Source organism: Pogona vitticeps, chromosome 3 (assembly GCF_051106095.1).
Source record: "Pogona vitticeps strain Pit_001003342236 chromosome 3, PviZW2.1, whole genome shotgun sequence".
Taxonomy (NCBI): domain Eukaryota; kingdom Metazoa; phylum Chordata; class Lepidosauria; order Squamata; family Agamidae; genus Pogona; species Pogona vitticeps.
Window position 1 is genome coordinate 263,112,402 of NC_135785.1, and position 16,866 is coordinate 263,129,267.

At 48.1% G+C, this 16,866-nt stretch overlaps 1 protein-coding gene across 3 annotated transcripts; it reads left to right on the forward strand.

Annotated features, from left to right (window-relative positions):
* The first annotated feature begins 473 nt into the window (after positions 1-473).
* DNAJB13 (DnaJ heat shock protein family (Hsp40) member B13) lies at positions 474-16,866 on the forward strand. Of its 3 annotated transcripts, none has more exons than XR_013543450.1 (8): positions 474-658; positions 3,815-3,918; positions 6,156-6,317; positions 8,136-8,293; positions 10,647-10,807; positions 13,361-13,474; positions 15,082-15,158; positions 16,621-16,866. XR_013543450.1 is itself a non-coding variant. In XM_020778326.3 (8 exons), exons 1-8 carry the CDS (start codon positions 591-593, stop codon positions 16,772-16,774), a joined length of 951 nt encoding a protein of 316 aa, XP_020633985.3. In that variant the 5' UTR covers positions 474-590; the 3' UTR covers positions 16,775-16,866. The 3 variants fall into 3 exon arrangements, 2 of the variants coding, with proteins under 2 accessions (XP_020633985.3, XP_072849525.2); XM_020778326.3 differs by having other exon boundaries at positions 10,694-10,807; XM_072993424.2 differs by lacking the exon at positions 15,082-15,158 and having other exon boundaries at positions 10,694-10,807.

Genomic DNA, 16,866 nt, shown 5'->3' on the forward strand with positions numbered 1-16,866 from the left:
GCCTGAGTGGGATTTTTTTTTTTACTAATGCATGGTTGTGTATTGTACTCATTTGTTTTTGATGTGCTTTTAGTATCACTTTTCATGTAGTGCTTTTAATATAATCCCTGTTTTTTGGAATGTTGGTATCCTTTTTTTAAAAAAAGCTTTTTATATCCTCCTTTTCATGACCTTCGGCCCTTTTAAGGAGAAAGGCAGGGTGAAAATATATGAAATCAGGAAAAACATGTTTTTTGGCATCAGCAACCCACTTTCTCCCTTTTGATGGCGCTTTTGTCCAAAACCTGGGCCCTTTTCTCTCTCTCCTCGCCCCGAGCCCAGCCCTTCCACTGCAACCACCCCTTCGGCAACCAACCCCTTCCACTCGCCTCGCCTCAAGAGGCGCCTCTCTTCGCTTAGGCCGCGGAGAAGCCGGTTGCCTAGGAGACGGCGACTGAGCGCGGACTGCAACTCCCGCCATGCACCGGGGCTGGGTTTGAGGGCGGCAACGGGGGAAGGAAGCCCCGCCCCTCCGGCAGCGTCCTTAGCAACGGGAGGCCCGGGAGGAGAAAAGACGGGTTTGGTGACGCCATCATCCTCTCATCATCCTCATGGGACAGGATTACTACGCGGTGCTGGAGCTCACTCGCAGCGCCAAGGATGCCGACATCAAGAAGGCGTGAGACACCCCCCCTTCCGTCGGATAGTGGGGGGAGGGGGGGAGGGAGTGTGAGGCTGGGAGGGAGCGCCTCGGGGCATGCTGGGAGTTGTAGTCCCAGGAAGTAACTTTCCCTCCTCTCCCCCCCCCCCCAAGTCGTGGTTATCCTTCTGCAAGGGTCAAAACCATCTGTTGCCTTCCAGGTGTCCAAAGATGATGATGATAATGATGGTGATGATGATTCCTGAAACAGACCGATCTGGGCTCCCTCCTGAGCGGGCCTCTTTATTTTCTTGCTCAAAGAGGGAGCCCAGACCGGTCTGTTTCAGGAAACATTAGTTTTTTAATCATCATCATCATCTTTGGACACCTGGAAGGCAACAGATGGGGTTTATGTGTGTGTGTGTGTGTGTGTGTGTGTGTGTGTGTGTGTGTGTGTGTGTGTATGTATGTATGTATGTATGTATGTATGTATGTATGTATGTATGTATGTATGTATGTATGTATGTACATTTTTACCCCACCTTTCTCCTTGCAAAGGACCCAAGGTGGCTGACAAACCAGGGAAGACAATCTTAGAAGTTGAAAACAAGGAGTCAATCTGCCACGGGGACCAACATCATTAGAAGCCGATGTTTAAAAATTATGAACCATGAACAAGGAAGACCTCTTACATCAATTAACAGGCAAAGTTAAGGCAAAGAGCCATACGTATGCAAAAAAATTTAAAAATATCCTGCTGAGAAATAGAGAACACCAAAATGGAAAACAGAAGTGGTGCTAAGAATCCAGTCAAAGGGGTAATGAATGCATCGTCAATCTATCTAGAAATCGCACACAAGGAAGGCTTGGCCTGAAGGTCTTTCCTTGCTTCACCAGGGAGTACAAGCCATGCCCTCCATTTCCCCAAGTGTCTGAGGAAGTGGACCCAACCTAGCCCTGAAATAAGTCTAGTAGTCTTTAAGAAGCCATGAGATGTTTCCACGTATGTGTGTCATTCATTCATGCGGGGCCTCTAAGGCCATCAAGTCTAACCCCTAGTCCATGCAGGAATTCAAATCAAAGCAGAAATGACAAGGGGGTTGTCCAATTTTCTCTTGAAAACTCATCCATCCATCCATCCATTGTTAGATCCATCCATCATCCATCCATCACTAGATCCATCCATCCATCCATCCATCCATCCATCCATCCATCCATCCATCCATCCATCCATCCATCCATCCATCCATCGTATTTGTATGCTTCTTGCTACTGTGGGTTCTTCAGGCTGTTCACTTTAAATGGTATATTACATGTCACCAAGTTGGAACTGAATTTTAGTGACCGTAATAGGCAAGTGAGATATTTAAGGAGTTTTCCATGGCTGAGTGGAGATTTGAACCCTGATCCCCAGAATCCTAGTCCGTCACTCTAACCATTACCCCACATTGGGTACCCAAAGGACCCATTCCTCAATTTCCCCCTTCATCCATCCATCTATCTATCTATCTATCTATCTATCTATCTATCTATCTATCTATCTATCTATCTATCTATCTATCTATCTATCTATCTATCTATCTATCTATCTATCTATCTATCTATCTATCTATCTATCTATCGAGTGGTTTAGCTATTCTACATCCCCAGTGGCTGAGTGGGATTTGAACTCAGGCCCCTGAGTCTTAGTCTGTCGCTCTGTCAGTTACACTACACTAGGTATCTCCATTTTAAAAGCAGATTTTTTAAAAGGATGAAAATAGTTAAAATCCCTTTTTAGAAGAGCAGACACTTAAATCATTGGTAACCTTTGGAGACATTCAAGAACCAACATAAAAATATTACATCACCAGTATCATTATTGGGATAGTTGACTTCCCAGATGATGCTGGATTACAGCTTTCATCCAGGCAGACCCTTCACCAGGCTGGCTGGGGGTGATGGGAATTGGAGTCCAAAAATATCTGAAAGAAGGCGTCTTCCTTGCCTCGATTTGTATAAAATGCATAATTTTCCCTTCTCATGTTTGAGTATGTAATTTCAATGTTTTTAGTATTTAAAATCCCTTGATAAAAATTTGTCGCAAAGGACGATGATGATTAGAAATGGCAGCACAGTAGAACCGCCCAGTTGAGGGGCAGTTTATCTGAATGATGATTCGTGAATGAGATTTCCTGCCTTTGACTACCATGTATGAGATTTCTGGAACCATCGAGTTGGAAGCAATAGCTTACTGGTGTTTATACATTTCATTTCAGGGCCCTGATCCCAAATGGAAGGCACTGATAGGAATATCCTTGCATTTGTGAATCTTATTCCATTAATAGGAATAACATTATAAGAGTAGGAGACCCACTCCTGCTGCTATGGGGCTATCTTATCAGAGTTGAAACCAAAGACAACTTACTTTGAGATCTTCAGTTCTAAATCTCTTCTAGTACTGAGATAGCTCCACTCTAAAATGATGTTAACAGTCCACATGTTAATAGACTTTTAGGGTACCAGAACTCGCCACTAGTTAAAGAGTTCCTTTTCCCATTTTGGGGTGTGCATGATTTCATTCTTATTGCATGCAAGGAGTTAGATTTAGATTAGATTAGGCCTCCTTCAGCCTTGAGAGACTATGGTAACGTGCTCTGAATAGAGAAGTCTTGGAACAGCATCTAGTGTGGCTGAGAAGGCCAATTCGAGAGTGACGATTCCTTCCACATTGAAGACAAATACAATCTGTCCCCTGTCCAGCTCCCTGGTTTTGCTGCTTTCAGGACCGCCTCTTGGCCTCGGCCTGCTGGACAAGGGTCTCTTCAAATTGGGAGAGGCTGTGATGCACCGCCTGCCTCCAGGCTGAACGCTCAGAAGTCAAGCTTTCCCATCTCTTGAGGTCCATTCCTAAGGCCTTCAGATCCCGCTGGCAGATCTCCTTGTATCACAGCTGGGGTCTCCCTCTGGGGCAATTTCCCTGCACTCATTCTCCATCCACGAGATCTTTTGGAATCCAACCGTCAGCCATTCTCACGACATGCCCAAGCCAAGGAGTACATACCCCCAAAATGGAAAAAAGGAACTCGGTACCTAGCAGCGGTGGAGTTGTCACCTCCGTTCGGCAGGTGGAGCCACAAGACTAGATCGCTGTGTCTGCAGAGCTGTAAAGATATAAAACGCATCTCGAGAGGTCATCTCTGTTTTGTTTTGCAGCTATCGCAAGCTAGCTTTGAAGTACCACCCTTATAAAAACAAGGAGCCCTGGGCCCCAGAGAGATTCAAGCAGATTGCGGAAGCCTATGACGTTTTGAGTGATCGTAAGTGGAAGGCGGTTTCTTTTTATTCTTGTGCTTGAGAAGCAGCAAGGGCAGAAGGGCTGCTTCTCTTTGGAGGGAGATCAAGGCCTTTAAGGGCATAGAGAAGGACTCTAGATCAGACTGGCTTTCCATCTAGCCCAGGATCTCTTCTTTTTTATTTTATTTTATTTATTCATTTATTCGACTTGTATGCTGCCCGCCTTCTGCAAGAGTCTCAGGCCGGCCTCCAACATCCATTAGAACAGTTCAGTTAAAAACAGACACACTAAAAACCAGTAGGGCCACATCCACTCTACAAGCGCACAAATAAAAGCAAAAACAATCTATAAAAACCATCTAGATCCATGATTCTATTTTAAAAAACTTTGGTGAAAAACTTCAGTTAAAAAACGTCCGGAACAGGAAGGTTTTAAAAGGTTAGTCATGTCAGCGTCCGTCAGATGTCATTTGGGAGGGCATTCCAAAGACCGGGAGCAAAGGCCCTTTGTCTACAAGCCATCCCTCTCACCTCCTAGAGCGACAGCTCTTTCAGGAGAGCCCCCTGGCTAGATCTCAACGGCCAGGTAGGTTCCTATGGAAGGAGGAGGTCCTTCAGGTATCCAGGGCCCAAGCCGTTTAGGGCTTTATAGGTCTCCATCCAGGAGATCCATCCACTTTGAATTGGGCCCGGGCAGCAATGGGTAGCCGGTGTAACCTGGCCAGAATCAACTGAATATGTTCTCTCACCAGCCGCACAGCTGGATTCTGAACCCGTTGTAGCCTCCAGATCATCTTCCAAGGCAGCCCCACATAAAGCGCATTGCAGTAGTCTTTGAAGGACACCAGATCCTTCAGGTCCAGGGAGAGGTCTTCTTCCCCTCCCCTGCAACCTGGCCCTTCAGAGTCAGACATGGTGCCGTGAACCCACAAGGCAGGGGCCCTTCCACTAACTGTGGCCCCCATCTCCAGGTCATAGGACACAGGTGTCCTCCAGAGTGCAAATAAAAGCACACCAGGACAGAAGCCAGTCCAAAGTGGTGACTAATGTTTAAATCAGCTCCCAAAATAGCAATGGGGAAAACAGAGTTGGCTACAGCATGCCCCATGGCGAGGGTTCAGTGGCTGTCTCTGGAAATACAAGTGCAAAGAATGTCATGGCACATCCTTACATGTGTCTGTGTCCGCTTATATTTGTACCAGTTTAACCTTCATCCAAGGAATCCAGAACATTATAATTTGGTAGAAGTACTGCTGATCACAGCTGAGGATTGGGGAGAGACTTAACTCTTCGACAGAGTTTGGAAATAAGGCATCACATGTCGCAGTGCTATGTGATTGTCGGGTCAGTGATGAAGACATCATCAATGTCAGGTCAATGATGAAGACATCTCTCACATTTTAGCATTAATAGTAGCTTAGGTGTCATTGTTTGTGCAAACATCGGGCATTCCTTCAAAATGCCCGATGTTTGCACAAACAATTTCTTAGCACTTAGTGGAAGAGTTTGGCCCATTTTAAATTTTGCATAAATAATTTTGCTCTGCAGAATGGTTTGATTTAAGCATAGCGTGTCATCTATGCATCCCTCCTAAAACAACAAGCCATGGTGAAGTTAATAATAAAGTTATGCTTTGTTGAAACATGAAGGTGGGTTAGAGAACGTCCCAGAAACGACTCAGTGCAATTCTCCCCCTTCTCACCAGCCATTCAATTAGGATCCTGCCATTGGTTGTGTCCTCTTGGTCTTTTTTTTTTAAAGTAAGCTCACTTTCAAGTGGGCACACTTAAAGTCAGAATATATGGATGGATGATAATAATGGAAAGCACTCGTCGTATGTGAAAAGGTTCCCTTTTTGCAAGTCAGGAGAGGGGTCTGGAAAGGGGCGGGTGGGTGTGGTAGGGCTACTGACAAGGAGAAGCCTTTCCAGGAATGGTATTGCATTGGGACGGTTGTATGGCTCCCTGTGTATGTTTTAACACTGGATGATGGGTAGGAGCTAAAATCGGGGTAGAGTTTTGCTGGAAGAGGTTTAGGTGAACATACAGGATTTGGGTGGAACAGCTGCATATGAGAGGTGGAAAGAAGCAGAGAGAGAGAGAGAGAGAGAGATGGAGAAAAAAAGACTATTATTGGAAAGGGATGATCTTTCATCCCCACCTCACCTGATCCCGATCTCCATTTGCCTACCTTATATGAATGCCTGGGAAAATATCCGTCTCTTTCTTTACTGAATGTTTATTGTCGCCTTGTTCCTTAGCGGTGAAGAAGGGCGTCTACGATAAATTTGCGGAAGAAGGCCTGAAAGGAGGGATTCCCTTGGAGTTTGGGGTGGACACTCCCTGGACCAAAGGCTATGTGTTCCATGGAAATCCGGAGAAGGTCTTCCGGGAGTTTTTCGGAGGGGACAACCCCTTTGCTGGTAGGTCCAAGCACTGTATGTTGTCAATGCTAGCCCTTTTGTATTGCTGGCCCCATTTTTCTAGGTTCCCATGGTTTTATGAGTTCTCCCCTTGGGAGATTTCTTTGATATGATGGACATGGCATCCAGTGCCGCTCGGAAGGCATCTGGCACATGTTTTCAGGCCTCAGTGTGGCGGCTTGTACAGCAAGAGTAGACTCTTTGAATCAGTGGGGACTTGGTAAGTCAACACTTACATACGTCTCACTGACTCAGTTGGGTCTACAGGTGGGTTTAAGCTCCTGTATCCGGATTGAGCAGGGTGTGTTTGCTCTGAGCACACACCCCCCCCGGCTGCCAAGTTTCCGGTCCCTGTGGATTTGCATTGCTCTCTTCCACTGAGTTAACTGCTGTAATTGGGGTTTGGTTCCATGTCTTCTGCTCTGCCTGGCAGCAACTTCCCAGGCTCTCTGGTGAACAGGATCTTCCCAGCACTAAGAAGAAGCGGGAAATCTATCTCGTTCTTATCTAGCATCAGCCAGATGTGCCCAGAAATGAATGAACCCTAAGCAATCTCAGTTGATTAGATCAGACGAGTGAACTGTTCACATCTCATGCAAATGAAAGGCAGAAGATAATTCCTCTCCTTTTAGGAAAGACACCTCTGACCACTTGCTCCCATCAATACCTTCCAACTATTGAGATTGAAATGGAGTTTTATTATTACTGTAGGTACTGATGCTGTGGTTGTCTGTGAGGGTGTCTTCTAAAAGCAAAGTATTTCGAAGGCTGGGCCCATCATTATGGAACGCAGGCCCAAGAGACAAGTGCTAATTCTGTGTTATAGTCGCCGGATGAAAAATCTCTTCTCTTTTGTTCCTCTCCCCCCCCCCCATGCAAACTATTACACCAAGGGTTGATCACGTTACTTTAAATAAGCAGCTCAAATGGCCACACTCACTGTGGGCATTCTGGGAATCAGAGCCCAGAAAAGTAATGTTTGCAAACTCTAGCATAACCCCCATGCAGTCCTGTTCTCTTACAGCATGTGTTTGCTTAGAAGTATGTCCCATTGGGTTTCCAGAGTTAACTCTCAGTTGTACCTAATTACAGCAGCTTTCTACAATCCTCTACCCTCCAGATGTGTCAAACTAACTCATCTCTTCCTTTTGGTGGTCCAGTACATCTGATGGGCCACCTGGTGAAGAACCGCTTCTTGATATATACCTCCTAGCTGTTTTAGTTACGACATTTGTTTCATTCTGCTATGCCAGGGGTTCCCAACCTTGGGTCACCCAGATGTTCTTGGACTACAGCTCCCAGAAATCCTGGCCAGCACAGCGAGCGGTGAAGGCTTCTGGGAGTTTTAGTTCAAGAACATCTGGGTTACCCAAGGTTGAGAGCCACTATGTTAAGCCATTTGGAATGGCCTGCCTTGGTAGAGGGATGCGTTTTGAGTTGAAATGTGTATGTTAAGATCTGAGAGAGGCAACCTGTGATGAATGAGGACTCACACTGCCTTTTTGCAGATCCTTACAATAACGCCATCAGTCTGAGCAGGGTCTGGGCCAATAACTTGTAAAAGTCGCTTCACCATTTTCAGTTTGCAGAATTACTCAGTCTATATCAGTGGTCCCCAACCTTGGGCCTCCAGATGTTATTGGACTACAACTCCCAGAAGCCTTCACACCCACCTCTGCTGGCCAAGATTTCTGGGAGCTGAAGAACATCTGGAGGCCCCAAGGTTGGAGACAACTGGTCTACATGGCCACCGTGCTTAACTGAATTAAAAAAAAAAAACTTCCCTAAACACACCACACTCGCTTTCTCTTGGCTCAGAGTTTTACACAGCAGAAGGGGCAGACGTGAACATGGCCTTTGGGGGTCTACGGGGAAGGGGAGTGAAGAAGAAGGACCCGCCCATCGAGCGAGACCTATACCTATCCCTGGAAGACCTCTTCTACGGATGCACCAAAAAAATCAAGATTTCACGCAGGGTAAGGAGAGAAATCCCATGGGAGCGGGGCAACGGAGACCCCGTGGAGGGATAAATTCCACAGTGAAGTATGTGACGCTTTCTTAACCACTCAGATTTGGGGACCATCCTGATAACAGAATGCGTGAGAAAGAGATCTGTTAAATCTGGCTTCCTCTTTGCTCTTGAATCTGGTGCTCACTGCTTGTTAACTGCCTTTCATGGCCTGTCTCTTACCTGTCTAGGCTGTCATCGCTGTTGGTGGCCCACTCTTCTGCCACCTGTAGGTGAATGCTTCGCCTTTAAATCATAGAATCATAGAACAATTAAGCTGGAAGAGGCCTCTATAAGAATCCAACCACAAATGGGTCTCCTGTTCTTTCGTTCCTTGACGACGCCCACACCTGGGACTGCCTTTCTTAACCACCTTCATAATGTCTTCTGTCCTTCAAAATCTGACTTAGCCACAAACCTTTTGGTTTTGCTAAGTCAAAGTATATGTTAGGGATATAAAGGCATATTCATATCTATCCTCCTCTGTTTCAACTGTGTTGGATTTCAGATCCTTGAATGCCAGAGAGGGCCCTCTTTTTGTTGACTTTTGCAGAACTTAGTGAGAATGTTTTTGCATTCTTGAACCAAACAAAGGCTGCTCTTATTAACTGCCACTGTGGCCACAGCACTGTAAAAATGAACCTCTTTTTGTACCCTGCTGTCTTTTAATGCCAGCAGAAGTGCCGTGTGGCTTATTTACCTTCCTGCAGAAGCTAACAGCACTGCTTGAAGCAGAGGTTTTTTTTTTGGCAGAAGGCATGTGCATGGGGCACATGCACCTTGTTTTACAAGGCTACCAGTAAATACTTCCAAGAGGCCTCCAGGAGCGCTGTTAGCCTCTGAAAGAAGGTGCACAGGGCGCATGGGGCTTGTTTTAAGACCAAAAGTCTTAAGAGAAAGGGTTAATTGTAGCAGTCCCAACCATGGTATCAGTGGCAGGAAGGCCCCTTGTTGTTGTTTAGTTGTTAAGTTGTGTCCGACTCTTCGTGACCCCATGGACCAGAGCACGCCAGGCCCTCCTGCCTTCCACTGCCTCCCGGAGTTGGGTCAAATTCATGCTGGTCGCTTCGATGACCCTGTCCAGCCATCTCATCCTCTGTCGTCCCCTTCTCCTCTTGCCTTCACACTTTCACAACATCAGGGTCTTTTCCAAGGAGTCTTTGCTTCTCATGAGATGGCCAAAGTATTGGAGCCTCAGCTTCAGTATCTGTCCTTCCAGTGAGCACTCAGGGTTGATTTCCTTCAGAACGGATAGGTTTGTTCTCCTTGCAGTCCAGGGGACTCTCAAGAGCCTCCTCCAGCACCACAATTCAAAAGCGTCAATTCTTTGGCAGTCAGCCTTCTTTAAGGTCCAGCTCTCACTTCCATACATCGCTACTGGAAAAAACACAGCTTTGACTATGCGGACTTTTGTTGGCAAGGTGATGTGTCGGGATCTTGCAGATCCCGACAGTGATGTCTCTGCTTTTTAAGATGCTATTGAGGTTTGTCATTGCTTTCCTCCCAAGAAGCAGGCGTCTTTTAATTTCGTGGCTGCTGTCCCCATCTGCAGTGATCATGGAGCCCAAGAAAGTACAATCTGTCACTGCCATCAGAGTGATATCATCTGCATATCGGAGGTTGTTGATATTTCTTCCGGCAATCTTAATTCCGGTTTGGGATTCCTCCAATCCAGCCTTTCGCATGATGTATTCTGCATATAAATTAAATAAGCCGGAGGACAATATACAGCCTTGTCGTACTCCTTTCCCAATTTGGAACCAATCAGTTGTTCCATATCCAGTTGTAACTGATGCTTCCCGTCCCACATATAGGTTTCTCAGGAGATAAATAAGGTGGTCAGGCACTCCCATTTCTCTAAGGACTTGCCATAGTTTGCTGTGGTTCACACAGTCAAAGGCTTTTGCGTAGTCAATGAAGCTGAAATAGATGTTTTTCTGGAACTTTCTGGCTTTCTCCATAATCCAGCGCATGTTAGCAATTTGGTCTCTAGTTCCTCTGCCCCTTCGAAATCCAGCTTGTACTTCTGGGAGTTCTTGGTCCAGATACTGCTGAAGCCTACCTTGCAGGATTTTGAGCATAACCTTCCTAGCGTGTGAAATGAGTGCAATTGTTCGGTAGCTGAAAAATGGATGTGGAGATGCTACTACTGCACAAACAGCAAGCAGACGGAGCTTGGGCACCTGTGACCATGTTTGATGTACTAAGAAAGATCCAAAGGCCTTTGTCCCTTCAGGGATCCCTTCTGATCTTTCTTGCCTGTTATGGCCAGGATCTTCTTCATAATTCTGCTGAAGGAGGATCCTCCTCTCCCCTTACAGCTGCCTCCTCTGAGGAGTTGGCAGGCCTGCTTTCTCAACCCCTGCAGGTGATGAATGACGACGGCCACGCCTCCACCATCAAGGACAAGATCCTCACCATCGATGTGCAACCAGGGTGGAAACAAGGGACTAGAATTACCTTTCCAGAGGAGGGAGACCAGGTAACATTTTGAGGTTGGGGAGGAGGGGGGTGGGAATGCTGGAAGATGCCATCTAAACACACCAAGAACGCCATGTGTATCTATATGAGGCAGTGGGTTAGGTCATTAGGAGTTCTGGAGCTCTGTGTCACCCGTATGTGGATGACGCTCAGCTCTATCTCTCCTTCCACCCTCCTGCAGTGGATGCTGTCCCGTCCCTTAAGCACTGCCTGGAGGCGGTGCTGGGATGGATGAAGGACAACAGACTTGAGGCTGAACCCGGCGAAGACGGATATCCTGCGGGTGGGTGGGGCCCCCTCGTATCTATGGTCTGGGTGCTTCCCTATCTTTTGGAGAGGCCACTCTTTCTATGAAGGATGAGGTTCATAGCTTGGGCATCCTTTTGGACCTATCACTATCCATGACATCTCAGATAATGTCTGTGGTCCGATCTGCTTATTTCTACCTAACGCGGATCAGGCAGCTGTGCCCCTACCTCGAGACCAGGTCCCTCACCATGCTGGTCCATGCGCTGGTCGTCTTGAGATTAGACTACTGTAATGGCCTCTACGTGGGGCTGCCCTTGGGACTGCTGCGGAGACTGCAACGGGTCCAGAAGGCGGCAGCCAGACTTCTGAGTGGGGTTAGAAAATACCAACCTATCTCCCCCACCCTTGGCCGCCTTACGCTGGCTTCCTGTTGGCTTCTGTACCAGTTTCAAGGTGATGGTATCACTAACCTATAAGGCCCTAAATGGTTTGGGACCTCAATATCTGGCTGAGCACCTCCTTCCAGCTAGGTCTTCCCGCCCTATAAGATCGTCGCAGGGCAGGGCAGCTGAGAGTTCTGACCCCGAGAGAGGCCCGGAAAACAGGCACTAGAAATCGGGCCTTCTCGGCGGGAGCCCCACAACGATGCCACTCTCTTCCGCCCGAAGTCCGCCTGGCCCCCCCCTTCCCTGGGCACCTTCAAAAAGCTACTAAAAACCTGGCTATTTAGACAGGCCTTCCCTGAACAAACAACGCCTTGCTGCAATAGTGCCCGATAATATAACATCTATCATACTGCCATGCTCCATGTTTTTATCTCTTTTTTATGCTTTTAATGGTATTTGTTGCATTGTAATTTTATCTTTGCTTCACTTTATGATTTTTGATTTGCTGTTTTGTTACTCTGGTTGTTGTTGTCGTTGTTACCGGTATTTGTTGTGAACCGCCCTGGGTGGCCTTGGCTGCCAGATGGGTGGTATAGAAATCAAACCAAATCAATCCGTCGTTTTCCCCTCCCTCTTGCCTGTGATATTCCCCTTTGCTCTAGGGTTAACACGTACAAATGTCAGAACTTGGAAGTACAACGTGCTTGGACTACAACTCCCAAAATCCCCTCAGCAAGCATGGCCATTCTGTTGCTGTCCAGAAAAGCAACTTTCCCCAAAACCCAGTGCAGAAACCAGCTCTTAAAGCAGGCTTCCATGCTGGGTAGTCTCTAAATCTGTTGGACTACAACCCCCATAATTCTCACCCAGGTCAGCCAGTGGCTACACTGATCAATTTCTGAACAGTTCATAGAATCATAGAATAACTGATTCGGAAGGGGCCTCTAAGGCCATCGGGTCCAACCCCCCCTGCTCAAGGCAGGAATACAAATCAAAAGATATCTGCCACGTAGTTGTGTTAAGTTTTTCTTGGATGCCTCCAGGGTTGGAGCACTCACCACCTCTCGAGGTCACGGATTCCGCTGTCGTACTGCTGTAACCGTGAGGAAGTTTTTCCTGAGATTCACCCAAAATCTGTCTTCCTGTAACTTAACCCCGTCATTGCATGCCCTGCACTCTGGGATGGTTGAGATGTATAGCCCAACATATCTGGAGGAAACCTTAGGGAAACTACAGAGATAAATCACTCATAACCAGCCAGACCTCACTCCCACAAAGGCACTCTACAGCAGCCTTGAGCTAAATTTTCCCCCATAGGGCTGAATTTTTACCTTCAAAGTTTCTGTTCTGGGGCGAAGGCAGAGATCCCTCATGGGTAGCATAATCTGTTCCCTTGAGCGAGGCGGTACACTGAAGCACTGATCGTGTGAGTGCAGTAGCCAGGCTGACTTATTTTAGCCCACGTGAAACAGCAGCAAGAACGGAGCAAGATCTTGTGGCGCTTTGGATTTGTTTCAGCTTGAATTTTAATACACTGCTGGGCTGTTCTTCAAGCATAAGTCCTGATAGGAAGTCAGCGCATGTAGCATTTTTTTTGGCTTTGAAATCTGAACCTGGATAGGCTTCCCATGAATGAGATGGTGGAGGTGGGCTTGGTGGTGGGGAGGCCTTTTTCTGTTCTTCCCCAACTCCAGGGCTTAACTCCTCTCTGACTTCCCGGTGAGTGTGTTGGGTTGGTTGGGGTTGGGGTTGGGTTGGGTTTGGATTGGTTGGTTGGTTGGTTGGTTCATTCATTCATTCGTTCCATTTTTACCATCTAGATTTGGGAATCGACTCTGGGTGGCTGATAAAATATGAAGATAAAAACAGCATTCCAATAACATTTGTTAATCTCGACCCCTCCTTGTCCTTTCTCTCAGGGCCCCAATATCATCCCCGCAGACATCATCTTCATCGTGAAGGAGAAACTCCACCCCCGCTTTAAACGAGAGGACGACAACCTAATCTATGTGGCCAAGCTTCCCCTGGGCAAGGTAAGGGAGGAATCTGGGTGGCAGCCTTGTGTGGCCAAGTCAGATGCTTGATCCACCGCCTGGTGCTGCCAGTGGCGACGTGTGTATGTGTGTGTGTGTCAGGCAGCGTTCCTCCCAAGCCCTCCCTAGCGATCCCTGGGGTGTGTGTGTCTCCCACCTGTTTAAGTTGAGGATAGAATTGTGGCATCTCAAACCAGCCTCTGTGGAAGGGGGGTGGGAAATCCCCCGCCCCACGAACCTTTTTTCAGTATATCGATGGCTCTCCTTTTCCTCCATCCTGTCCGATTTGCATCGGCTCCCTTTTTGTTTGTTTTGTGTTACAAGGTCAACATGTTATCACAAGACTGGGATGGGAGTCCCGCCTGCGGCCAGGGCCGCCTCCTCTTGAGTTTACCTGTTCCTCCTTCCGTAGACATAGAACTCATGCCAGTGGGAGAGGTCCCCTCCCGACAGTAGAACATCGACATATAACATGTATTTCTTGCCTCAGCCAGTGCAAAAGCAGAACAAAATGGTCCGGGCGAGTAAGTCTGAGCCTCCCTCCGAAGCCATTCGTCACATGGTCCCTCTTGGGTGGATGGACGGAGGTCGGATAAGACAAGCCTCCAGAAGCCCAGCCCATGGATGGCCAGCCACGGACTTAGAAGAGTGCCTTCCTCCAGGGACCTACCTGTTTGTTTATTTTATTTATTTACAAGATTTTTAGCCACACCATTACCAGTGGTCTCTGAGCAGCATACAATAATATTAAAACTTTAAAAACATTAAAAACATTAAAAGTAGGTAATATTATAATAATGCCGGATATTAGAAACAGTCATTAAAACATTAATATTAATACATCCTGCTGCTCATATGGCCAGGTAAAGAATACTATTTAATTAAAATGCTGGCTGAACAGAAAGGGCTTTGCCTGGCGCCGAAAAGCCAAAAGTGTGGGAGCCAGGCGGATCTCTATAGGGAGGGCGTTCCAAAGTTTTTGGGGGGGGCAACAGCCGAGAAGGCCCTATTTCGACATGCCAACCCTCTCACCTCTTTCAGGGATGGCACCTTCAGAAGGTGGCATGATCTTAGAGGATGGGCAGGCTCGTATGGAAGAGGGCGGTCCTTTAGGTAACCAGGTCCTAAGCCGTTTAGGGCTTTATATGTCAAAGTAAGCTTTGTCTGAACCCCAGCTCCACCGTTGCCTGTTTCCAGTCCCGAAGCACACAGGGCTGAGTGTAGATGGTCTGCCATCCAGTGATTTCTGTCTCCTGGTGACCCTTAAGTGTGTTTTCAAGGCATATGACATTTTGAAGGAGTCCTTTCCTATTGCCCCTCGTGACCTCCCCCCCAGTGAATTTCCAAGCTGGAATTTGAACCCAGGTCTCCTGCGTCCTAATGGGACACGCTCTCCACGACATCGCACTGCCTCTCCCAGCGGAGCGACACCTGCGGCAACGTCCACCAAGAGCCGGCTCAATTCTTTGGCTCACCACTGCAGAGGGCACGGGGCATGGTGGACCACTCCGTTCGGAAAGGGAGGGTGCCCCTGAACGGAGAAGCCGAGGGACTTGGGACATCCGGAACCGCGAGGTGGTTTCAGCCCCTGACGCTCTCTCCCCCAGGCTCTGATTGGGTGCACGGTGGACGTGCGGACGCTGGACGAACGGCTGCTCAACATCCCCATCAACGACATTGTCCAGTAAGTGTTGCTGCGGACAGCTGGTGAAGGGGGGGTGTCAACGGAACGCCAGGGACGGCTGGAAAACCCCCACCCCCACCCCCACCCCACTGTGACGTTTTCCTCAGCCCCACTCAGGAGCAAGTTCCCATTTACTCGGGTGGAGCTTCTTCAAACGGGGTGTGTGTGTGTGTGTGTGTGTGTGTGTGTGTGTGTGTGTGTGTGTGTGTGTGTGTGTGTGTGTGTGTGTGTGTGTGTGTGTGTGTGTGTGTGTGTGTGTGTGTGTGTGTGTGTGTGTGTGTGTGTGTGTGTGTCTGTGTGTGTGTGTCTCTCTCTCTCTCTCTCTCTCTCTCCCTGGCTCAGTTTGTGCCTGAAAATAGGCACAGGGCATCTCGAAATGTTGAGAAGGTGGCCTTGCAGTCGCGCACACACAAGGCGAGAGAGCTGGGTTGTGTCCCTGGCCACAGAAGCCACCAGGAACATTGGCCGGTCTTTGGTTCCAAGTCCTGATCCCCGAGCCCCCTTTAAAAACAAGCATTTTTCTCCCAAAAAGAGGGAGCAGGTGGGGGGGTGTCTGGAAAGGTCTGAGGCTTATGAATCCCCCACTTTTGGCCCCCTCTGCCCTGCCCTGCCTTGCCGTCCCTCACCCCCCCCTTCCCCACGGCCTCTCACCTCACCCCTCCGCTTTGCCACCTCCTCCTCCGCCATGTGCCCTCCTGCGGCTTCTGGCGAGCCTGGCAAACCGTCTTTCAGATTTATAGTGCCGTTCGTCAAAAGAACAGGGACTCGAAAACATGACTCAGAAAAAGGGGTCCAGGTGCGTGGAACTTCAGTCTTGCATCCCTGGGAGGCCGCACGGCAGAGAGCCAGGTTAGCCAGATATTCCGGGATTTCCATTTTGGCTTCAGCGGTTGTGCTGCCGGTTAGCGAGTCGGCTAGCGGACAAGGTCGGAAAGCAGCCGGAGCGATCCTTGATGAGAAGCACCATTGAGTTCAGGGAGCCTTCCTCCCGGGTAAACGGCCACCGCCGCTTGAGAGGCAAGCCCACACAGGTATATTTGGAAGGCAAGTCCCACCCAGTTCAGCACGACTTACTCCCAGGTCAGGGTATGGGTAAAACAGCCACTGCCAATGGCGTTTTCTTCCACACATACAAAAAGAAAAGAACAAGCTGGTTTGCCACAGATGGGACTGTGGAAAAGGACATGCCTGTTACAAAATTGGGACCGAGACGTTTCTTTCAGCAGAACGGCCTTCTCCCAGCTTGGCGCCTTCCATTCATGTTGGACTATAACTCCCATTGTCCACAGCTGTGGAATGACAGTGGATAATGGGGCTTGTGGTCCAGCATGACTGGACAGGGCCCAGCTGGAAGACTAAGTTGTCTTCACTTAAAAGCCACCCGCCTGCTTTTCACAATCTTTCCACCTAAGCAGGTGTGTGTGTGTGTGTGTGTGTGTGTCTCTCTCTTCTGCCTTTACAGCCCCAAGTATTTCAAAGTCGTGCCCGGAGAAGGGATGCCCATCTCGAAAAACCCCTCCTGCAAAGGGGACCTCATCATGTACTTCGACATCATCTTCCCAGGCAGGCTCACCCCAGCCAAGAAGGAACTTCTGCACGAAGCGCTCTTGAGGTGAGGAACGGCACCCGAGCAGAAAAGCCGGCTCCGATTTGGCTTCTTTTCATCCTTCTCAAAGCAAATACAGTATAAGCTTCCTATTTTATCTTG

Excerpts from the sequence above, each read along its gene's own strand:
- DNAJB13 (XM_020778326.3), top strand. The coding sequence starts at position 591 with ATGGGACAGGATTACTACGCGGTGCTGGAGCTCACTCGCAGCGCCAAG. Across the intron at positions 3,919-6,155 it reads CTATGACGTTTTGAGTGATC|CGGTGAAGAAGGGCGTCTAC; the intron begins GTAAGTGGAAGG and ends CTTGTTCCTTAG. Across the intron at positions 13,475-15,081 it reads CCAAGCTTCCCCTGGGCAAG|GCTCTGATTGGGTGCACGGT; the intron begins GTAAGGGAGGAA and ends TCTCTCCCCCAG.